The sequence below is a fragment of the Ictalurus furcatus genome, chromosome 5, assembly GCF_023375685.1.
Source record: "Ictalurus furcatus strain D&B chromosome 5, Billie_1.0, whole genome shotgun sequence".
In the NCBI taxonomy this organism is placed as follows: Eukaryota; Metazoa; Chordata; class Actinopteri; order Siluriformes; family Ictaluridae; genus Ictalurus; species Ictalurus furcatus.
The window spans coordinates 8,955,024-8,979,363 of NC_071259.1; the positions used below are offsets into that span (position 1 = coordinate 8,955,024).

The following is a 24,340-nucleotide window of genomic DNA, read 5'->3' on the forward strand; positions in this document are numbered from 1 at the left end:
TAAAATGGCGCCTTTAGGAAATGTGAGTCAGATACAGGAGGGAAGTGGGGAAACATTGTTGACAACTCCAGTGAAAACAAAGCAGAATGAGAGGTGGACTTTTCATTAATTTACACGTCCGTCTTCTAATGTAGCTAGTGCGAAATTTACCGAAACTGTCCAGGAGAGGCATAGACAGGTAAATTAGGTAACGAGCTGGCTATCAAGATGCACATAAACAGTGGCTGAATGCAACTTGACTCCTTACTCCTACTTATTATGGTATGTATAAATGCCAGCTTTCACACCCTATCTAGTGCACTTACAGCCTAAAATGGACAGATTTGTAATTCTGCCTCTACCTTCTCATTTGGGCCAAAATGATCTTCAAATCGAATTATGGATTTAAGAAGTGTAAATGTCTCATTTGTAAGTCGCTTTGGATAAAAGCGTCTGCTAAGTGAATAAATGTAAATGTGTAATGCATTTTAAGCCCAGCTCCTATTTCTAGCTGGAATCTAGGGCAGGGGTTCCCAAACTTTTCCAGGGCAAGGTATCTCAAATGGTATTAACATTTGACCGAGGCTCCCCTTTTGCAAGATGTCTTTAAAACACATTAAAAATACAGACTTCTGAATATACCCCCCTTTATTATTATTATTATTATTATTATTAATAATAATAATTACATCTGACATCTTACATCTTTACATTACATTAGATTAGGAATTGATTGTGTGTGTGTGGTTGTCTGAGAGTGAGAATTTATTTTTCACACCAAATTGTTGAGGCCCCCCGGGCGGCCCCCACTTTGAAAACCACTAATCTAGGGTAATCTGCATATATTGAGTGCACTGGACATTCTCTGATATGCTTTTTTCCCTTCTTTTTTTTATTTTTAATTTTTTTTTATTTTTTATAATGCTACGAAACAATGCACTATACGTTGAATAGGAAGCATGTAGGCCTGAGCCAAAGCTAGACTTCCGGTTACGTCCGATCTAGTTCTAGACAGATCATTCTTTGGCTACACATTCTTATCCTGTTTGTGTGTTTCAGGTTTCGATGCCGTTGTTGCTGGAGTGATTGATAAGTAATTGCATGGAGGGCTCAGTGCGGTTTGAGGAGCTGGTGAAGGTGAAAAGCATGCAGCGTCCGACAACACCACATGAAAGAGTTTCTGGAGTCACTGGCTAGTAAAGTGCCTGAGGCATTGCAGGAGTTCAGGCAGCAGGATGACAACAGCAGTACTTCTCAACAAGAGACGAATCTCATCTACGTGGACAGCAAAGAAGTGGCTGGCTCACTCCTCCAGCTTGCCTGTCCAGTAAGAGAGAACGAAAGATGGGAAGAATCAACGAACAATGCCTTTATTTTTTATTTCACATATTATCCAAGGGCTTGTGAAAAGACCACACTTCTAACAATTTATCAATTGGTGTTGGGTGACAAAGAGAATATCTACAGTCTCTCTGTAATGTTAAAGCTACAGTGTGTAGGAGTATTTTGTTTTGAACATGATTGTTAATCCAAAGTACAACAAAACATTGTATAATCCATTGCTCCTGAGCGGCTGTGACTTTCCCCTCTGACTTTCCTGCAATAGTAAATCACAAGTAGTGCTGTGTCAGAAATGTCAGGTGAGAATCGGTTGGAAATTTGTATCTTGGACACCTCAAACATCACGACGCTCGAGCTTCGGGCCCAAAAGATTGGCAGGAAAGAGAACGCAAAGATATTTTGGTGTGAAGCCAATGAATGGAAGATGATGTTAAGCTGATTTATCTTCATTGTGGAATTTGGATCAGTACCTAGTTGTGAAGTAGGGATTGATGATGTGGACTTAAAACTATATCATGATATTTTCTGGTATTTATTGCGATTGTGATATCAGTGACGATATAAATATAGTACCATGCATCACTGTTTTTGGCTACAACTAATAGCTGTGATCTTGAGAGCCTCAGAAACACAAACATTGATCTAAAAATAAAACTGACTTTCTGTAACCAAACCACTTCCAGATTGTAGAGGTAGCTCCTCGTTTAGCGATGAACTCGTCAGCTTCACGTCCATGTTCCGTCATATTTGTTTTCGCTCTGCACATGAGCTGTGAATGGGTCACACACAGAAATACATCATCAACTAGGCTTTATTATCATGGGAAGACTTTCTACCGGTATATCGCAAATAATAAGATATCGCCCATCCCTATTATGAAGTTGCTTAGAGGTCGCACTCGTACCGTATAATGACAGCGGACCCTTCTCAACCGCTCCCGTCACGGACGCAACCAGGAAAAACTCTGTGTGGATTTTTGCCTATAAACACTAATTCAAGCAATCGGTTATCGATGCCGGTTAATCTGCAAAACCGATCAATCGGTCGTCCTCTAGTGTCTAATGTGTTTTGACAGGATGGAGAACAAAATACATAAATAGTACTAAGCATACTAGTTAGTGTGCATTGTGTGTTTTGGGATGCAGCCCCTGGTTAATCTGTGCAGTGCACGACGACACATTCTTAACAATTTATCATCACAATTGTAACATTTTACATCCAGCATTTTCAAGTCATAATGGTAATGTAGAATACTGACTACCCTGATGTTTGTTCTTTCTTTCTTTCTTTCTTTTGCACATTGCTTGCTCCTTGCTTACTTGGTCTGTGGTCATAGGCTGACACATTTCTTTTTTCCCCCCTTCTAACATGTTGGTTAGAGTAGGTCCCGGTGCAGGCGTATTGTCTGAGCAACAACAGCAAGTGCCCGGTGATAACCCAGCCCCAAATCCCATCACAAATTGTTACTGTTCAGCATCAGGCCACAGAACAGCCCACCCGAGTGCAGGTAGAATAACATTTAGTGTCTTCTTGCAGCCTATGCTAAACGCATGTAGATCTGATGTCAGATGTGCATGCTTTTCTTTGTGTTTGTAAAAAAAAAAACGAGACTACAGGCCTTAATAAAACTGAACATCTGATGGTTAGCGGGTAGTGTTGATTCCTCACGGCGAATGGACAGGTGGAAGTAGTGTAAACTTTAACCAGCAGCCTCTTCCCCACACAGTTATTGAATGGGAGTATTCACATTCCAATCACAGTCACCGGCGCAACAGGTGTGTGTCCGATTGGCACACTGCACATTTGCTACCGAGCAGATTCCACAGGTGATTGGAGGATGGGAAGCTATACATCAATCAATCACTTAAGACAGATGATTTTTACAATCAAGTTACATGGAAAAGCTGATTATTCGTCATGTTTGTGGTGCAGTGTTGTGATTAGCTGTGCATTTGATTGACAGGATCAGCAGACACAGAGCGTGTCTGACAGCCCCACATTGCCTGTTTCCTTAAAATCAGAGATGGAGTTTATCATGTGGCGACTATGAGCAGAGAAGAAAAACTGTGAGATGGAGAAAGAACAGAGAAACAGACTGGCTCCAGTTGGTAGTATGGCAGTATTTTTTTCTCTGTGCATGATTTTATTAAAATTTAAAGTTATTTTAAAAGTTAATTTTTTAAAATGGAAAGTGCTGCATGATTTACACTGATAATTTTCTATGTGGGGTACTCTTGTGTATTTGCACTGTATGTAGTCTTGCGTACTGTTATGTGCTTTTGCACCATGGTCTTGGAGAACCAACATTTTGTTCCAATGTATGCAAGCTAAATAGAGGAATGATGATACAAACCCATTTGACTTGACTTGGGACACTCTGGAGTCCGTGACATGTGGCCAGTTGGTCTGAGATTTTAAAATTTAAGTTATAGGGGTGGAAACCACAACCATCCATTATCAAATTTATTATAATTATCATTGAGTTGTTAGTTGGTTTGACTGGGCACTTGAAGTAAATGGGTTTCATACAAACTTCAATAAGTCAAAACACTCTGTCTAGAAATAACGTAACTTTGAGTGTAAAATATTTTGATAAAAAAATGTAATATATAGTTACACTACAGTTAGCAGATCAAATGTTTTTACATGGTGATTGGAGTAAAAATGTAATATTGCGGATTTGAATTGTGTTCATTGTGTGTGTTTATAGGACGGAAGCCGCTACAGTTTCAGGAGTACCTGTTATGCACGTCCATAGCAGAGCTGAGTTTAGGCTTATCTCTGATGATACAGGAGGCTAAGGGCTTTGAGGGCAAAACCTTAGAAGCTGACATGCTCTACTATATTTTCCTATGTATACAAAAGGTACATGGAATAACCCTTACTATATGCTATGTTCCTTACTCATATATCTTCTTTCTGACCTTCTGTTTCTTTTCTATTTCTTTCTGCAGTATATAACACAGATAACGATAGAGTTGATTATATATTCAGTGATCATTATTATCAGCGGTTCCAACAATCATTACATAAGGTACTACACTCACGGAAGCCCACTGTCCATCCGTTAGGTAGCAAAACGCACTAATTTATACACAACTGAAGTTGTATTTAGTATCTGTTTATATTATTGAAGGGTCATGTATTGATAGATGGTTTAAGTTAAAGTTTTTAATGTTTGTCATTCCTAGCCATGTGACCGAGGAAATGTGGGAATGCAAACACCTGGGAGCCCATTCACCTTGCACACTCCTTAACACTTTAATGTTTTTCAGCACAAAGTAAGACATACTTGCACACCACAGGATGCACAATTAATCATATTTTAAACCTGATCATGATATTTGGCTTCCTCAGATAAAAAAAATATTGGTAGGTTTTCTTTAATTTGGCTCATTGGCTAATTGTTAGATATCATCTTTCATTGACCCATTTTAAATCACAAGCTCAAAACAAATCAAGACCTGCCAAATTTGACACATTTTGTATAGAAGTAAGTCATTTTAACATCACTCAAAAATGTGCCAAAAGAGTCCCTTCCCCTACCCCCCTTTAAATACTGCGTATACGCCAATAGACGTGAATCTGGAATGCCTGACGGTTTGTGTTTTGTGTTCTGAACACTCTGATATTAACTGACCACCTGGAAGCCCCGCCCCTTCCTGCACCTCATATAGTTCTAGGCCAAAAATAGTGTAAAAAAAAAGCAAACAAATTTTGACCAAGGGAAAAAAATAAGATTAAATAGGTTTACAATTAAGTGTCAAATAGAACAAATAATTTAAATATTAATGATATTTGTAGAAAGTGAATAAAAACACACTATTTTACATAACCACGGGTGAGTAGGGAGAAAGAAAGTGCGCACGGAAACTTTTCTAGTGTACGCGTTTTAAATAAAACAGACAAGCAGCAACTTTTTCCTGCAAGAGCCTGGTGGTTACTGTAAAACCCTGCATACACACACTCCAGTTTCTACCTTAGACATGTGATTTGTGAAAGGACCCTATTGAAAATGTTGGCAAGAAAAACAAAAGCAGTTGTTTTGGGTACACAGGCTTTATTTGTGTACTGAAGATTATTTAATGAAGGCTAAATCTATAATAGCCCTGATTTGCATTCAGTTATGGCATAATTCTTCACTTATTTATTTTGAGTGTAATTGTGTTTATACTTTTCATTTGAAAGCTACACTCCCTTAATGTCATGAACCATCAGCCTTCTGATTTGCAGATTATAATACATATAGGTGTATCATGTACAGCAATATAAAAGTAAAGACTATTTGGATATAAATATTGTTTTATTTATGACTTTAATACTGCCCAAACAACTTTGATTATTGTGCTGACACACACATGATATTATATACTCACAATCAACCTACAATGCTAATGTTTGTGCATGCAGTTCCATATAAGTATTGAAGTAGTTTTTGCAGTTCTAATATCTATAAAACTATTCTTTTATCTCTCACTCTTGAAGTTCACTTAGGTATTTTAATTTAAAAACAGTGGATGAACACTTGAAGGTGGCTTTCACAAACGTCCTACGACACACAAAGAAGAATCCGTTCAACCCCAAAGACAAGGTCACAAGCATTCACTATGTCAGAGGACTCCAGATTGGTCAGAAAGGTGGGGACTTGCACATACATTTTGACTAGAGGGGTAAAGAGTGTATTTGGAATAGACGAGGTGCACTTTGGTGCTAGAGATTATACCACAAGGTGGTGTGCATGATTTAGTGTATGTTTGTTCACAGTGATGGATGGCGTGCACGCTGAGCAGCCAGAGACGCCTTTACGCTGCCCTATCAAACTTTGTCTTCTGTCTCTAAAAATGGTCAGTACATTCTTCTGGTTAGAAGAATAATGAAGTAGAAATTCTTGTTTTTAAAGATTCCCATTACACTCATTTATTCACTGTTGACCAGTGATTATCCCACTGACCCATAACATTTCTTGTAAGATTCATTTTACAATATCCTTTCATCTTGATTATTAGCAATATAAACAATATTTATGGAAGGATTTTTGTTTATGAACCATAAACAATTATTGAACATGCATCTGTGGAACAGTCCTTAAGACACTAACAATTAAGGTCACAATTAAGGTCACAGTTACAATAACTTGGGACACTACAGAGACCTTTCTACTGACTCTGAAAAACACCAGGAGAAAGATGCCTAGGGTTCCTGCTCACCTGTGTGAACATAACACAGGCTTGCTACAGGGAGGCATGAGGACTACAGATGTGTTCAGAGCAATAAACTGCAGTGTTTGTAATGTAAGATGCCTAAGACAGTGCTACAGGGAGACAGGAAGGATCGTCCTTGCAGTGGAAAATGACATGTAACCATGTGCCCCCCCAGACATGATGGAGAACTTGCAAATGATTTGGTGGAAAAGTGGAGTAACATCTCACAGCAAGAACTGACAAATGTGGTGCAGTCCATGAGGATGAGATGCACGGTAGTGCTTAAAGCAGCTGGTGGCCACCAGATACTGACTGTTACTTTTGATATTGACCCTATAGTATATATTCAAAACTTGAGCCAAGCACATGAAATTGTCTTTTTTGAGTGGTCCATGTGGGATAAGATGCATTTTTTTAAAAATATATTTTTTTCTATTTTTCTAGTCCTCAAAGTGATAAAGGTCAGAATGATACCTTCTACTTGACCCTTGAACCAGTGGTTTCCTCTGGCAGCCCTATTTGGTACTCGACACAGCCTGTTATGCATCAGCAGCTAGAAATCATGCTCTCACGCATACTCATTGTGCATGAAATACAGGAGATTTCTCCAGCAAAGCCTAACCTCTGCACGAGGAGTGGTTTGTATGTCTTCACATCACTTATATAGTAGCAAGAAGGAGAAAGAACACACAAACACACACATTCTCTTTTGCTCTGTCTTTCTCTCTCTTCTATAACTGATGCACTTATACCTCTGCTCCTCTTAAAATTGCCTCACTATTTAAGTGCTCAAATCACACTAAGAGAACAACAGCTGAGGGATGTTAATTTCAGCATTCTACAACATCACTTTCTTTAGTTAAATGCTTTAATCTGTGTCACTGTTATTTGATGCAGTGGTGCAATGACTGATTTTATCGTCTCTCTTTTTCCATGTTTGCTTTTATTATCATGTCATCATTTTCTTCTACTGTCTCTTCTTACTGTTTACTGTGTTGCCTAAGGCTCAGATGTAAGCTTCCTATTCAGGTCCTGGTTATGTAGTATACACAAATAGTCTTCATGGCAGTAACACAGAAGCTCTGGTGGCCTTTTTTCCATTTCCTATATTCAGTAAACTTGACCGAATCCACTCATACAGTATTTGGTACTTTATTTTTCAAAGAGTGCTGCAAAAGTGACCATGACATGTTAAGACAAAATGTAATATACATTATATAAAACTCATATGTATATAATGCGTAAAGGAACGACTTGTCAACTTTTATGCTTGTGTTGTGTTTTACCTAATTTTGCAATGACACAATATTGGATAAAGACCAGAACTTCAAGGGAATCGTGTTCCTTGTTAGCTTATATCAGAAGTTAGGAAAAGATGACCATAAGTTCTCCAGGAGCTCAGAAATCAACCAGAGGATGAAAGGAAGCTTTAGGAAGAGTATGAAGTGTTCCAGTTTTGTTGTTTTCTGTGTAGTCTGAATGATGACTTCTGTAACTCAAATCAATACAAGTTTAAAAAATGATTCTGCTTCAAGCATTTCAACACACTGAGCATGTGTACAAAAGTGGTAAGAATACACTTCTCATATACTAGACAAAAAAATATGAAATTGAATGAAAATGTAACTGAAATTGTAATATTTATTCATTTAATAACAGCAATAAGTAAATGATAAAAAAAATGTATACAACTAGAACAGAAAAAAAAAACAGTGAACTTCCTTACTATCCTTCAGTATAGTGTTAATATGTTAGTCATGGAAATATTCCTAGTAGCAGATGTGGAAAACAAAAAGATTCAACTCTCATTTTATAAGGTGTCTTTTGTTCTAATTAAAAGGCTAGTTTTTTTGTTGTTGTTATCTTCATTTATAGATTTATTTTGGATTGAATTAGATTTATTTTGTCGTCATTAATGGTGAGTTCATATTGCTTTTAATATGGTTTTTAATCTAATTTATATTATTAATATTTTTTTAGTTCCTTAAATTTGTGTCAAACTAAACCCATGCTCTTAAAAAAGAATATGCATGTATTCCAAAAACATGCTTTTCTTGCAAACAAACACTATGTGATAACAAAGAATGTAAGCTTAGTAGACATAGTGTAATTCCACACCAGTGAAGCCAAGCTGGTATTCAGGCAAAACAAACTAGAATGTTTCATCTAATTTCATAAAAATTGCAGAAAACAACGGTAAATATACAATAGACATGTGGCCTGTAACATTTCCCATAAATTATCCCAGTGTTATTTGTAGCTATACAAAACACAAACATATTTACACTTGACACTTGATTATAAAAGTATTTAAATACAATATTACTGCTATTTTAAACATTTTGGAAAGATTTATTTTAACATGTGATTGTAGCAGCTGTTAATTTTATTAATGCATGTAATTTCATGTAAGTTGCAATTCAAATTATGGAAGTTTATCCAAGCTGTACAATCTTTAGCACCAGCACATTAGGAAGATCCTCACTACTTCACCTTGACTCGCAAGTTTACATTGTTGGTCGAGGCTGAAAATGAAGTTTTTGTCGTGTTAATAATTCTACTTCACATCTACGCACACTCCCTGATTATTTAAGAATAGCTCAGTTAAAGCCCAGACCTAAATCCGATTCTTTACAAGCAAGATTGGCAAGAAGAACGGGCAAAAATGGTAGTGTCTCCAAAAATGTGCAGCTGTAATTGTGCAGCACATGTCAGCTGTGGTATTGAGTTATAGGAGTGAATACTTCTGAAAACTATGCATATTTCCTGTCCAATATTTTGTGTATCTACACTTGTAGAAAATGTAGAACCATTAAGGGTTCCTTCGTTGTCCCTCTGTGTATAACCCTAAGTGTTTCCCTTGAGGGAAAGAAAGGGTTCCAAGTAAGTTTCAGAGGATATTAAGTTCCCCTTTTTACACAAAATGTGAAAGTCCAATTCTTACAAAAGACACTATTTTTTTATTATAATTTGTATTTAATTTTACTATATTTACATTATGGTGTAAAATCTAAAATATGACAAAAGTGTCAATTACAGAAGCTTATTTTGGTTATCCTGCTTTCTGGCTAACAGCTATCTATTTGGCATGATTTGTTTCAGGTGAAACAAGTCACACAGCCGCTGTTGTTTATTTTGGTTACTGTACACAAACTAAAATCCTAGCTCAGCACTAAATATGATTCATGTTTCTTTGACATGTTCTGAAACAAAATCAGCAATGCAGCTACATATTGAACACTACTCTAACAATAGACCACTGTATGCTTTGCTAGTGAGTACCTGTGTGTGTGTGTGTGTGTGTGTGTGTGTGTGTGTGTGTATCTGCCCTACAGTTGTGTGTGTTGTGTTTGTGAGTTGGTGAGTTGAGAAGACGGAGGCATTATCCTCTGCAGGAGTTTTCCAGGGTTAAAAGCGTGCAGGGAATCCCGTAGGGATTGCCATGCTGTGTGCTGAGGCTGGGGGGTGTGTGACACTTGAAGAGAGGAGTGGGTGGACTCAGGGCGGTGTGTATGGCCAGAATTTCTCCTCTGCTTTTTCCGTTCCCTTCTGGATTGCCTGTCTGTTTGTGGCTGTGCTGCCTGGAAATGCACCACAGTATTCCGGGTTCTGTTGGCAGGAAAATTGCACATTACTATCTATTAGTAATCTATTATTATGTCAACAGGTAATTGTTTGTTTCTACAAGAGCTCATAAGCTGTGACTTTTTGTTTTATGGTGTATGTGTTTGTTAAAGATAATAAGCCTAATAACCAAATAATGGTTTTAGTGCCCCTCTTCCAGGACCTTCAGGTAGCAGCTGAGTATGTGCTCTAGTACATTCACTTTGCTGGCACAACTTGCATGCTGGTGTTTCCAGAAGTGGTTGGATGGACGTGAGAAGACATTGTACATTGAACAGATTAGGAACTAGGCCTGTCAGAGGGTCACATGCTATTCTTGTCCATCCCATGCTCCCATCTTGTCCATGTGCCTTGACTGCGAAGAGTGTGACCTTGTTCACCAGCAGGGACCACCGGACACTTGGTAGTAAATCCAAGCTTTGAACTTCCCTGCCACCACTGGCCATGGCTCCAACTCCTGTTGGGTGGCTGCAGTGTCCTTCAGTGAGCAATTGTAGGTTATCCTCAGGCTCTTAATTGGTTTCTCAGAGATGGGGATTGGGTTCCCATGCACAGAGAAAAGGAATTTGTTTCAGACTTCTCTGAATTACATCCATTCCCTGGTCATGAGCCATCTTAGACCCTGGAGAATCCATATGCACTTGTGTAATGATGATGTTGTTACAGTCAAATCATACATGAAGTCTTTTATGGGCATTGTCAAATGCCATACTTGGTGATGGGTCCTCTGCATTTCACATCTGCTGATTTGACCAGCATGGTCATGGCCAGGGCAAAAAGTGGTGAAGCCAGTGGTAATCCCTTTCTCAAAATGATCCCAGTCAGAAGTGGTAATCCCAGTGGCACGTGTAAGCCAGAATGTGTTGTAACAGTCCAGGATACGGCTCCTGAATTATGCAGTTCCAACAACAATGCCACCATCTTATGAGGTATGGAACCATAGGCATTGGAAATGTCCAGACATGCCACAGCCAGCCCCCCCGTGTTTACTTCAATTCTTCAATATATAAATTTATATACATTTATAAAATATATTTATAGAAATAAAAAAATATATATCATTAAATTAAGATCTAATTATCTACAATTCATTCTTTCATCCATTCCAGAAATGGGACTACTTCAAATATAACAATTTTTTGAAAAGTTACCACAAATGTATCTGGAATTGCTGTTTAATATATTGTACTAGGGCATGAAATTTGGATAAAACTTTGGTAAGACATTGTGTCATGTCTGTCTAATTCAAAATTATACTGGTGTGCCCCTTATACAAATGCCCTTGTACTTCCGATATAAGTGATGTATTTTTTATTTTAATTTGAATTACATACTAATACATTACAGGTGGAGTGGATTGAAAAATGTCATTGTGTGTGTGTGAGATTCTCACTTTGGTCTCTCCGTGTTCCCAGCTAGCCAGTGAAGTAAACACTGATGCACAAGTATGTATTGCTCCTAAAAAACAACACACACACACACATATACATTACATTACTTTCCCATGTCATATTTCAATGCACCTGACACTTGTTTTTCCTGACAAAATTAGTATGTTGAGTTGCATCACAAGTGTGTATTGTGTTGATTTGTAAGATGAATTTGTGGGTAAGCGCTCACCACATTTTGCACCATCAACACTCTGTGTCTGCGCAGGTCTCGGACAGCGAGATGTACATCAGGCGGAATCCCCCTTGCACAGAGTTGCATCAACCACAGTATTGCTACAAATGTTCCAGAGCGACCTATGCCTGCACTAAATGTGTGCACACACACATACACCACACACACACACACACAAAATGTATGGTTTCTAAATACAGTTCCAGGAAATGTCAACCTTAACAATGAGAACTCAGAGTAATATTAATCAGATTGTAATCTTTACATCCACCTGAAGTGAGCTAGACTGCTAGCTGATACTAAACATTTACGTGATTTATGTGTGTGTGTGTGTGTGCATGTTTTGTATCTTTAGACCTGCAGTGAACGACTGTGGGGCCTAAGCGTGGAATATCATCCAGCAGCTTCCGCACATGCTCAGTGAAGTTGCTGAGAGTGGTGTGGTCCTTTGGAACACCCTGATCAGGCCAGCCAGGGTAGTAGTAATGCGTTATGTGTCTATCTGTAGGGCTGCCATGCTGAAAAACACACCAGCACCATGATAATTAATGGAAACACAGGAAAATGCATTATATATTTATGATGTTCTTTGTTATTTATGGATCACCTGTCGTAGGTGGATGGTGGTGATGTAGCAGTATGGACCATGATGACGGGACATGGTGGTGACCTGCAGAGCCCCATAACAGCCAGTGCCTCTCTCAGGAGGCCAGTACTGATTACATAGCACCTAGACAACCATGCATACATTCAAAAATATAATAATATACATATTTATACATCTTTTAGATGATTTCTTAACCCTTGTGTTGTGTTAATTTTTTTTTTAGGGCAATTCCAGGACAATGTCAACCTTAACACTGGACTCACATTTAAACTCACATTTAGATGGACAGTAAAGTTCATTCATTCTTATTTTGTTCTTAATTCCTATTCAGCCATCCCCGTTGGATCTGCCTAAAATCATCTTCAGAAAGCTTTGACTAGGTATGTTTAACATTCAGCATGGCAAACATTGAGCTTGGTCAGTGTGTCAAACACAGGATGTTTAGCCAATCTTCCTCCATCATTAGCAATAGCTTTATTTGTGTTAAGTGTATATTAGTTAGCACTCTGACAGAGAAGATTGCAGCATTAGTCTTGTGGATCCAGATTCTAGAAAGCACTAGCAAGTGTGAGAGTAGCATAGTTTAAGTGGGGGAACGTTTGTGTGCCTCGTAAGAAAACCTCCAACTCTGGCATTAGAGCCCTCACAGTGGGGGAAATGCATGATGACTCTGTGGCATAATTATAAAGCCAAAGCTAACACAAAGGCTCATGCACAGGAGCACCACGTGTCTCCACTTCACGTGTCAAACAGGTTTGCTCTCCTCAGTGAACCATCCACTGAGGAACCTGTTGAAAGAGCTCTGGCTATAGAAGACTCAGCATTAACTATGTGTTTATTGGGAGCCAGGGTGCTGGACATAGAAGGTAATCTTACAGTCGTATTTATTTGCGTAGGAGCAAATTATATACACATTCATCAGTCTGAGGTATCTAAGGCTAACATTTTAGAGGTATGTAAATTAGCAAAGATTATGTCCAGTGCAGTAATATGCTCTGGACCCATCCCAATGCAGTGTGGTGATATAGCCTCAGCAGATTATAGTCACTGAACTGCTGGAGGTCTAGGTGGTGCTTTGAAAACAACTTGGGCTTTATTGACAATTTGAGTATTTTTTGAGAGCAAGACTGGACAGTTGAAGACTGGAAAAAAGACCAGGTGATTTTTTTCTTATGCTACCAAATGCAAATTCAACACCTGGAATCAACTACAGACCTTTTTATCTGCTTGATTTGTCATGAAATAACAAGGAAACTGCTTATCAGTCAATTGTCCAATTACTTTTGAGCCTGGGAAAATGGTGGGACTCTGCAAAGATGGCTGTAATTCCTAAACGGTTGATGCATACTTTTGTTAAACCCCCTGAATTAAAGCTGAAAGTAGACACTTCAATCACATCTTGATTGCTTTCATTTCAGATCTATAGTGGTGGTGTACAGAGGCAAAAATATGAAAATTTTGTCACTGTCTTAATACTTATGGACCTGACTATAGTAACTCTGGATGGCCTTTCAGTTACACCATGTGCAGCAGTAAAAGACCTTGGTATGATTATTGACTAGTCTCTCTTTTGAAGTGCATTACTAGGATAGCCTTATTTCATCTCAGAAATATTGCCATGATAAGAAATATAATGTCACTACATAATGCAAAAAAAAAAAATAGTTTGTGCTTTTCTAACCTCTAGGTTGGACTATTGTAATGCCTTGCTGTCTGGATTTTACAGAAGTTGCACAAACAAGCTCAAGTTAGTCCAGAAAGCAGCAGCCAGGGAACAAACCAGAAGATATGACCCCATCACCCCACATGCCACTGGCTCCCTGTAAAATTTAGCATTGATTATAAAATACTTCTAATGACCTAGAAAGCACTGAATGGTCTTGCACCACAGTACTTGAGCAAACTTTTGGTCTTTTATGATCTGCCACACCTGCTTCAAGAAAGTTTCAGGCTCTTTGTTGGTACCTAGAATTATGAAGGCTACAGCAAGGGGCAGAGCTTTTTCTTACAAAGCCCCACAGTTATGGAACCACCTTCCAATTACTGTTCAGGACTCAGACACAGTCTCATTCCTTAAGTCTAGGCTGAATACCTATTTATTTAGTCAAGCCTTTTGTTAATAGCTTTTTTCTTAGGCAGATCAGGTTCATGGGCATAAATTTTGGAAAAGTGGGATGTTTGGATGCTGTCTCTCTCCACTCTCATGCATTCATTCAGGTTTGTTGATGGTGGAGTGGCTGGCTGCTTTATGTCCCAGGGTGGCCTCATGTCTGTATTTCCTTCTGGCTCTCCCTTTTAGTTTCATAGCTAGTCTTTCCAGAGTCCCTGCTTGCACTTTGCATGTAATGTACATCTTAAACGACTAAAGGACACACAGGAGCATACCTAATAATCAATTTCTCTCTCTCTCTCTCTCTCTCTCTCTCTCTCTCTCATATTCTGAGGCTACAAATGTTACTCCTGCAGCCTGATGAGATACCAGTGATCCTGACTGCTTCTGCCCTATGGATCTGGAATCACTCAATGCTGCTGAGAATGGCCCTGCATGGATAGAGTAAAGCTCACCATGAGATTGCTGTGGATGGTACCACACAGACACCCAAAAGATGGCTGTAGATGTTTTTACTTAGATAGCCTAAAGACTGCAGAACATTTGATAACTTCATTTGTGAGTGAGGACACAACTGTCACTATTTGTTTACAACAGGGACATATGTGCTACTATCTGTATTTGTTAAAAAAAACAAAAATTCCCATACTGACTGGTCTGTTTTCACACCTTGTCGCTCTCTTTTAGTGCTGTCATCATGATGATAACCTGTACATTTTGCTCCCAGACCATGCGCCAGAAATCAGCCATTGTTGATGGCAAAGGAGCCTGAGTACAGATGAAGTCATGTTCTGTACAGCCGCCCTACAGACACACATAAATACACAGTTATATAGAGTGATTAAAATATTATTTACATCCAAGGTTTGTTTTTTTTCGCCAAAGATTCCTTTCTTAATTAATCTATTGACTGAATTACTGACTAAATGCTGAATGAATCTGACTTCTGAATTATTCATTCTAGATTGATCAAAATGACATTTGATCCAGTGCTCTGGTCATACACTAGCTCCTCAAAAGCATACAGTATACACAGCATCTACATATATTCATTTACCAGACACTTTAATAGGAACACATACAGTATACTGTATATCTGCACATTAATACAATTATCCAGTCAGCCAATCGTGTGACAGCAACGCAATGCATAAAATCAGATGTCAATGTCATATTGCAGACATAGGTCAAGAGCTTCAGTTCACATAAAAAAAATTATGATCTTAGTGACTGTGACCATGGTCTTGCTATTGGTGTCAAATGGATAGCTTTGAGTATTTCAGATGTCTTGGTTTTTTCACCCACAACAGTATCTAAAGTTTACATAGAATGTTGTGGAAAAAAAAATCCAGTGAGTGGCATTCTGCCAGTGAAAAAAGACCAGACCTTGTTTTTCCAATCTTCAACTGTTTCGATGAACCTGTGTCCACTGCAGCCTCAGATTCCTGTTCTTGGCTGGCAGGAATGGAATGCGATTTGGTCTTCTGCTGTTGTAGCCCATTTACATCAGGTTTTGACAAGTTGTGCCTTCTGAGATGCTTTTTCTGCTCACCATGGTTGTAAAGAATGGTTATTGGTTTTACTGTGGATTTACTGTAGCCTTCCTGTCAAACTGAACCAGTCTGGCCATTCTCCTCTGACCTGTCTCATCCACAAGGTGTTTCTGCCACAGAAGTGCCACTTGCTACATGTTTTTTTATTTTAACACCATTCTGTTTAAATTCTAGAGAATATTGTGTCCCAGGAATCATGTTCTGATGTTTGATATGAACATTACCTGAAGTTTGTGACCTGTATCTGCATTGTGCTGTTGCCACAGGATTGGCTGATTGAATACTTACATGAATAAGCTGTGGGGTTCATGTATTCCTAATAAAGCAGATGGAGAGTGTATAACAAATATGCAAAAAATCCTAATGATCCGTGTTGTTTAGTTAACCATATGGTAATATAGACTGATCCAACCAATCAAGGTCTACAGGAACACCTGGTTGGCTTGAACTCCACAGGGTAGTACAGGCCTAGTGGAAGAGGATACTGTGAAACTTATTGCGAATGGACCAAATGTTCTTCTATTTATTCTAGTATGTCATGCCATTTAAACAGCTTATTAGATAGTAGCACAGGCAACAGCTTAGGGCTCATGATTATGGGCTTAAATGACAGAAATTCAGTTCTCCTCTTCCCTGAAGTGATATATTCTTGCCTTATTTCTTCCTTCAGTCTTGGCTTCTTGGATTCGCTAGTGCTGTAATTCCGTAGCTGATTAGATCATACTAATATTATGATAGGAAGACTAGTTAGTCAGTTGCATCCATCATTCCTTGAGTTTATAGTATGCCCTTAAGAATGCGGATAAAAGGATTAATATTCTCAATAACAGGCACAGTATTTTGAATTGGTTTTGTGTATATCCTGTGAAGTGAATTACATATTTTTAAGTTGTATTGAGAGCTGAACTAGATACTGAAAAATGAAAAGAGAGGATTGGGAGACCCTGCATTTGTAACTGATTACTACAGTTATCAGTGGCTGATTACTGTTCGACTGACTGTATTTTTTATTAAATCTGGGACTGTTACTGTCTAATAAGTGAATTGACTGAATGATTAATAATCTTGATCAGCCCATTCCTTTACTCACAGGCACATAGCTGGCATTGATGTAGTCTGAGTGTGGTTGTGACTCTAATAAAGACAGCTTAACTCTGCAGTGGTCATCTGAAAGACAAAAAGTCAACGTGTTAAGAAACTCACAGCGTCACAATCAGGAGGTTGTAGATCTACAGTAGGTTAGTACCTTCAGGTTTTGAAAGGAATTTTCCAAACATTTTTTTGTTTGTTTTCAATGTTTAATTCTTGACCCCAAACACCTCTTAAAACTATGCAAGCGAGCTTTGGAATTAGAGAGGAATGCAGCAATGCTGTCTGTAATGGCCTGCTCAGTCACATGACCTAGCTGCTTTGGAAGTAGTTCGAATGAAAGGTTTGAGGGAGAGAGCTGTCCAACCAGCTCCACAAGCCTTTTGGGAAGTTCTTAGAGAAGCAGAGCAGAGCTACGTTTTATTTGTTAAAGGAGGTTTAATTGATGAAGGTATGGTTTAAATGCTTTCTAATTATTGTCACCAATATTTACACATTTTACAGTGTCTCCTCACAATAATCCTGGTTCGTAATAAATGGTTGGTTACATAGTTTGATTGTTATATGTTTATTTTAATGAAAATTATTGTTCATCAGGCCTCCACCCTGAAACACATTAAATATGTTTATACTGAAATATTTGTGACATGCTTAGCGAGTCTGGTGCTAATTTGTTGCAGTTGTCTGATGCTCTGACGTCACAGTAGGACATAGCAAGTGCAGTTACAAAGGTGTTTAATAGAGGGACAAATTTCAGTAATCTCACATTAGTGAAACATTAGTGAAAAAGGTCATGTTTTGCTAATATCGAAGATCATTGTGATCAGTTAAGATCACCTTAATTATAAAAATGAACATGCAAGTCATTCAGGGTGGATTTTTACTTTAAGGTCTTTTGTTTGTAATTGTGACACCATAGAGTATAAAATTATATAAAGATTCGGCTATTTAGCTAATTAAAGTTGGTGAGTAAGGTTTATAAGTACTCACAGGGTAAAATGAAAGGATATCTGTTTTTGTTTTTATTGGCATCCAGCTCTCCAGCCCTGCATGAGAACTCCTTTGCATTGTCACACAGCTCCTAAGGAACATATATAATTATGTGAAATTACAACACTATACTAAATACTGATCTGAAACAAAAACCTTTACTAAGGGCAGGGGATATATCAATTACATTCACCTCAAATTCCCTTTGATATCCTGCATTGCTGTTGGCCGCAAGAGACTGACAATGTGCATGGAACTTCTGCAGAATGTGTGCTCTTGGATATGTTCTTATCCTGCAAAATATGCAGAACCAAGAAACATCTAAACATCCATCCAGATATTGTCTACATTTAGCTAAAACAGCACCGTCATTTCCCTTTGAAGCACCAGATTGTATTGTTGTAGTTGAAGGCAGATATTATAAAGTGGTGCTTAGTTTGAAGTGTGCAAACCCTTTAGAATTTTCTATATTTCCTCATAAATAAATTGGGGGGAAATACATATTGAAATCGTCAACGTTTTTTTCAGTAAATATGTTTCCAATGCGGTTATTCACATGAAATTTTCACCAGACATCAGTATTAACTTAAGAAATCCGCAACTACAAAGAATTCCCAACATTAAATCCATAAATAAAGTTATGTGTAATAAAGTGGAATGACCCAGGAAAAAAGTATTGAACACGCTAAGAAAAATCAGTTCTCCAAGGCAAGGTAGGGCAAGGAACCAGCTGAAATCCGTAAGTAGTTAGAAAGTAATTATACCTCCTATCTGTGCAAATTAATATCAGCTGGGTTAGTAAATTGATGGACTATAAAAAGGCTTTTCGTTACCAAAGTGTCACACAAGAAACATCTGGGATGATCGGTAAAAGCAAAGAGCTCTCCCAAGACCTTCACAACCTTATTGTTGCTATACATATTGATGGAATCGGATACAGACATATTTTGAAACTTCTGAATCTTCCAGTAAGCACCATTGTGGCCATTATCCACAAGTGGAAGCAACATCACTCCATCATCAACCGGCCACACACAGGAGCTTCTCTCAAGATTTCTGACCAGGGAGTAAGAAGAATAGTCAGAAGAGTAGCCCAAGAGCCAAGGACCACTCAGAAAGAGCTCCAGAAACACTTGGAGGCAGGTGGCAGCAGGTGCCATCGTAAAATAGAAAACAATAGGCAATGCACTCCACCGCTCACGCTCACCCCGCAAGACTCCATTATTAAAGAAAAGGCATGTCGAAGCTCATTTAAAGTTTGCTAATTTGGACAAGCCTATGAAATACTAGGAGAGTGTAGTCTGTTCAGAAAATTTTACTTTTTGGCTGTCATACTACACACAATGTTTGGAGAAGAAATGGTACTGCACATCACCCTTAAAACACTATACCAACAGTTTGGAATTTGGAGGTGGAAGCATCATGGTGTGGGGCTGTTTTTCATCACATGGTACTGGCAGACTTCGTATAATTGAAGGAGCGATGATTGGAGCCTTTTACCAGAAGATTCCTGAGAAGAATCTGCTGCCATCCACCAGGATGATGAAGATGAGACGTGGGTGGACCTTCCAGCAGGACAACGATCCAAAGCATACAGCAAAGGAAACTCTCAATTGGTTTCAAGAAAAAAAATCAAGGCGTTAGAATGGCCCAGTCAATCACCTGACTGGAATCCAATTGAACAAGCTTTAAAGACAATGTGTTTAGAAGAATGGGCCAAAATCACACCTCAATACTGCAGCTGATTAATTTCTTCATACAGGAAGCGTCTTGAAGCTGTCATTACAAACAAAGGCTTCTCCACTAAGTATTAAATAAATTTCAGTTAGCATGTTTAATACTTTTTTCCTGTGTCATTCCACTTTATTACACAAAACTTTATTTATGGGCTTTAATGTTGTGAATTCTTTATTTTTCTGGATTTCTTGACTTAATACTGATGTTTGGTGAAAATTTTATGTGAATAACCTCATTGAAAATATATTTACTAAAATTTTATTTGATGCGTTCAATACTTCTTTCCCCCACTGTATGTAATATTGGATCATTTTCCTCAATAGTGTGAATATCTGATGATGTTTTAGGTCACATTTATGCAGATATATAGAAAATTCTAAAGGGTTCACAAACTTTGAAGCACCACTATAGTTAATAAACAGATTTCTTATGAGGCCCCCTGTGGACATCATAACAGGAAGAAAAAGAAAGACAGAGACCAGTATGAAGTGAAATGAGAAGAATTTGTGGAAATAGGGAAGACATGGCTCATCGGCATGAGGCTTCCCACAAACACTGGCTAGGAACTCCATTTAGCATGGACAACACTATACTCACACTCGCTTACCTCATCTTTGACTAACTTTTTCTTGAGTCCAGCCAGATTGCATGCAAACTGTTAAAGTGTCACTTCCTAGAAGCCCTGAGGATGAAGCCAAAATGCTGCAAAGTTGTCTTATGGTCTTGGTTCAGAGGCCAATCTCCCCCTGAAGTCATGAGGCTCAGCCACTACAGGCCAAATGCAGTGTGTTAGAAATTATAAGCCGATTCGATTCAGAGTGTTTTTTTTTTTTTGTAAGCAGTTTCTATGTAACTTGAGATCCTCTGAAAAAAAAAAAACAGTTTCATTCATGGACCCTGAAAACCCTGTAAGAATTCATCATTATTGTCCTCTTCAATTGTCAATTGCTCAAATACCCTCAAATAACCTGGTCTTCTACTGTTGTAGCCAGTCCACCTCAACGTTCAATGTGTCATGCATTATGACATGTTTTTCTGGTCACCACAATTGTACAGAGTGGTTATCTGAGTTAATGCAGCCTTTCTGTCTACACGACCCAGTCTGGCCATACTCTATCGACATCTCTATGTTTTCATTAGCAGAACTGCCGCTTTACACCATTCTGAGTAAACACTAGAGACTGTTGTGTGTGAAAATCTCATAAGATCAGCAGTTATAGCAATACTAAAACCAGCCTGTCTGAAACCAGCAATCATGCTAAAATCAGTGAGATGACATTTTTTACCCCATTCCAATCGTTGATGTGACAATTACCCAAAGCTGCTGGCCCGTATCTGCATGATTTTATGCTTTGCACTGCTGCCACGATTGGCTGAATAGATAAATGTATGAATGAGTATGTGTACAGGTGTTCCTAATAAAGTGTTCAGTGAGTACATATTCTGACTACACTTTTTCCTCAGACTATTTTTATATTCCACCTGTTGATGCTATTAAGTTCCCAGCAATATATATGTGGTTTTTGTTCTTGTTTTGTCTTGTCTTGTCTAAAATGTTCTTTTAAAAATGTTACAAATTTTTATTAAAGTGCTACTTCAAAGTCCCCTATACATATTTGGAGTCAATTGTTACTTCTAGGGAAATTTCTGATACATGACAGTATTGTGGAGTATTGTATCCACATAATTGTCTTTCTAAGAACCTTGTTGAATTTCTATAAATACAGACGGGTGTATAGGATGTCTTTCGATGCTGTAGCATTACGATTTCCCTTCATTGGATCTAAGGGGCCCAAACCTGTTCCTGCATGACAATGCCCCTGGGAACAAAGCAGGGTCCATGAAGACATGTTTTGCCAAGGTTGGTGTGGAAGAACTCGAGTGGCCTACACAGAGCCCTGACCTCAACCCTACTGAACACCTTTGGGATGAATTGCAATGCTGACAGCACAGCAAGTCTTTTAGTCCTACATCAGTGACTGGCCTCCCTAATGATCTTGTGGCTGAATGGGAAAATTCCCACAGCCACATTCCAAGATCTACTGGAAAGCCTTCCCAGAAGAATGGATGTAAAATGGGATGATCTAAAATGACATTAGGGGTGCGATGGTCAGGTGTCTACAAACGTTTGGCCATACAGTGTACATCATCACTGACACACAATAGAAAAATTTGTGGGCTAGTTTCAGGACATTTTGTGCATTTTTGAGATTGTATTTGGGCTAGAAATTTTGTTGAGACCTGGCAACCCTGCAAACACCTTACTAAGACATTGTATATTGTTTTTAGCTTTGATTTTTTTTTTTTACACGTCGGTGTTTGCAGATTTGCATTCAAAGGATCTTGTGGGTAAGAAGGATTAGTCAGGATGCAGGATGCAGTCCAAACACAGAGCTAAACAGACAGTGGCTCTAGAGCAATGCTTGGACCCTTAGAATTACTAGAACAGAACTACCACCATACTATGTGACATGAGATGGCCACAGCTGGATAGTAGGCTCTTTGCATACTACAGTTTTCTGTGATACTAATAAAGGCCAATATTGCAATGTCAATCAACAAACAGTAGATTGTGTAGTCACTACATCTACACACACACACACTGTGTGTGCGGAACTTCCACTGACATAATGATTACTGTAACCAGTTAATACAATGCCTACACCTAGTCCTAACCCTAACCTCCGTAGCAGAAGGGAATATTTTGGTATTTTATTTTTTTCAAATAAATTGTGAGGACATTTGGTTCTTTTGGTCCTCACAATGCACCAAAAAAATACATACATACAGACATAACAACAAAAGCAACAGCAAATTAATCTAAGAACTTACAGCTCTCAATGTTAAATTGACATTTTGATATTCACTAAAACAGAAACCACTTATTAAACCAACTTACTTACCTAACAGGGAATGTTCTTGATGTAAATGTTCTCGATGAACAGTCAGTTTTTTTTTTTTTTTTTTTTTTAAAAAGTTGTGTTTGCATATGGAGCATGTGTACGCAACGAGTTGGAGTACATCTGAGTAAGACTTACCACATACCGGTTTATCCTGTTTGAGAATCTCTCTCTCTCTCTCACACACACACACAATCTGTCTGTCTGTCTGTCTCTCTCTCTCACACACAATCTGTCTGTCTGTCTGTCTGTCTCTCTCTCACACACATACACAATGTCTCTCTCTCTCTCTCTCTCACACACACACACATATAATCTGTCTGTCTCTTTCTCTCTCTCACACACACAAGCTGTCTGTCTGTCTGTCTGTCTGTCTCTCTCTCTCTCTTACTTACCCCCACACACAGAAAATGTCTTTCTCACTCACGCACACCCACACAAAATCTTTCCCTCTCTCTCTCTCACACACACAAACACAATCTCTCTTGCTCAGACTTAGAAGATAATTTGTATATTTAAAAGAGTTCAGAAGAATACCTGCTTCACAGTAGTATCCTAGTGTTATTAACGCATGTTAATATTTATTTTTTAGCCAACTTTGAGATCCAACCAGCTCAACATAGGATTCATGGGTGTGGAAAACCAGCATGTTTCTAAAACTCTGAGCAACAACAGGATGGTGGATTCTTTAGAAATCTTTGATTTCTACTGTCATGATTTATATCACATTTTGTGAAAGAAAAACCAAAGTGTGTAGCGCAGGCTGATTATTGAATTGGACTTCTTTTTTTATGACTGGTGTAACACATCACACTTTGTATGTTTGCATATGCCATAACTTCAAGAGAGTAGATTCCTGTAAATAAAATAATGATACAATTATGTGATCATATAACTGTGTGTCGCAAACATGAAAAGCGAGAAAAGAAGTCGAGCTTGCTGTGATAATTAGAAGCCGGATACCACCCCCAATGTGAATAGACATAAATTGATATTTTTAGGAATTTTTCAAGTTCAAGTGGCTTTAACCATATACAGCTGGTACATAAAACAAGACCACATGCTAACCACATGAGACGTCACAGAACTAAATAAGATCTACATATTTTTACATAAAGTGCACCTGCAAACGTGTGCTAACAACACAGGACAGTACAGTAGCTTCTAAAACATTACAATAGGCACAGTAAGTGACAGTGTAGTGCCGAACAGTACACAGTTTTAGTGTGGAAGTGTCTGATATACAGGTAGTGCAAAAGATAGGTGCCAAAGAGTAACAATATAATTGAAAAATGGTATAAATGTAAACATAACATTACATGAATTAGTTATTATATATATATATATATATATATATATATATATATATATATATATATATATATATATATATATATATATATTATATATATTATATTAGTTATTATATATATATAACTGAATTATTGCAGTAGCAGCCAGGTAAAGTGTATAATAGGGACAAGAAATTAAATACAATATTTTTATAAGTACAGTAGCAACAAAAGTGTTTGGATCAGTTTATGATACTAAGTATTATGTTACAGTTTTCCTCAACTGATGACACA

The 24,340-nt window shown here is 38.1% G+C and overlaps 2 protein-coding genes and 1 long non-coding RNA gene across 15 annotated transcripts; 2 read left to right on the forward strand and 1 right to left on the reverse strand.

Moving 5' to 3' along the window:
• Positions 1–2: 2 nt before the first annotated feature.
• LOC128607631 (transcriptional regulator QRICH1-like) lies at positions 3–8,634 on the forward strand. Of its 12 annotated transcripts, none has more exons than XM_053624659.1 (10): positions 3–261; positions 1,039–1,619; positions 2,705–3,146; positions 3,284–3,431; positions 4,031–4,185; positions 4,275–4,354; positions 4,512–4,601; positions 5,806–5,957; positions 6,085–6,164; positions 6,697–8,634. In XM_053624659.1, the coding sequence occupies exons 4-10, from the start codon at positions 3,392–3,394 to the stop codon at positions 6,700–6,702; spliced, it is 603 nt and encodes a 200-aa protein (XP_053480634.1). In that variant the 5' UTR covers positions 3–261; positions 1,039–1,619; positions 2,705–3,146; positions 3,284–3,391; the 3' UTR covers positions 6,703–8,634. The 12 variants fall into 12 exon arrangements, 11 of the variants coding, with proteins under 11 accessions (XP_053480634.1, XP_053480633.1, XP_053480625.1 ...); XM_053624658.1 differs by having other exon boundaries at positions 6,966–8,634; XM_053624650.1 differs by having other exon boundaries at positions 2,705–2,827; positions 3,047–3,146; positions 6,085–8,634.
• On the reverse strand, positions 8,635–22,853 carry LOC128607630 (receptor-type tyrosine-protein phosphatase beta-like). 2 transcript variants are annotated; one of them, XM_053624646.1, is made up of 10 exons: positions 22,758–22,853; positions 18,311–18,410; positions 18,118–18,208; positions 17,129–17,205; positions 15,155–15,289; positions 12,376–12,498; positions 12,126–12,286; positions 11,766–11,901; positions 11,539–11,603; positions 8,635–10,130 (listed from the first exon to the last, which is right to left on the reverse strand). In XM_053624646.1, the coding sequence occupies exons 1-10, from the start codon at positions 22,850–22,852 to the stop codon at positions 9,851–9,853; spliced, it is 1,263 nt and encodes a 420-aa protein (XP_053480621.1). In that variant the 5' UTR covers position 22,853; the 3' UTR covers positions 8,635–9,850. The 2 variants fall into 2 exon arrangements, with proteins under 2 accessions (XP_053480621.1, XP_053480622.1); XM_053624647.1 differs by lacking the exon at positions 22,758–22,853 and adding an exon at positions 20,462–20,550 and having other exon boundaries at positions 8,636–10,130.
• LOC128607633 (uncharacterized) lies at positions 10,137–12,465 on the forward strand. Its single transcript, XR_008385928.1, has 4 exons — positions 10,137–11,590; positions 11,802–11,907; positions 12,124–12,244; positions 12,385–12,465. It is a non-coding gene; the product is annotated as an uncharacterized LOC128607633 (long non-coding RNA).
• Positions 22,854–24,340: the final 1,487 nt, after the last annotated feature.

Coding starts and splice junctions, on each gene's coding strand:
- LOC128607631 (XM_053624648.1), top strand. CDS start 3,392: ATGGAGAAAGAACAGAGAAACAGACTGGCTCCAGTTGGTA. Junction 3,432..4,030: donor CAGACTGGCTCCAGTTGGTA/GTATGGCAGTAT, acceptor GTGTGTTTATAG/GACGGAAGCCGCTACAGTTT. Junction 5,958..6,084: donor ACTCCAGATTGGTCAGAAAG/GTGGGGACTTGC, acceptor GTTTGTTCACAG/TGATGGATGGCGTGCACGCT.
- LOC128607630 (XM_053624646.1), bottom strand. CDS start 22,852: ATGCTCCATATGCAAACACAACTTTTTAAAAAAAAAAAAAAAAAAAAA. Junction 12,499..15,154: donor CACTAAAAGAGAGCGACAAG/GTGTGAAAACAG, acceptor ATGGTTGTCTAG/GTGCTATGTAATCAGTACTG. Junction 11,604..11,765: donor TGTTGATGGTGCAAAATGTG/GTGAGCGCTTAC, acceptor GTTGTTTTTTAG/GAGCAATACATACTTGTGCA.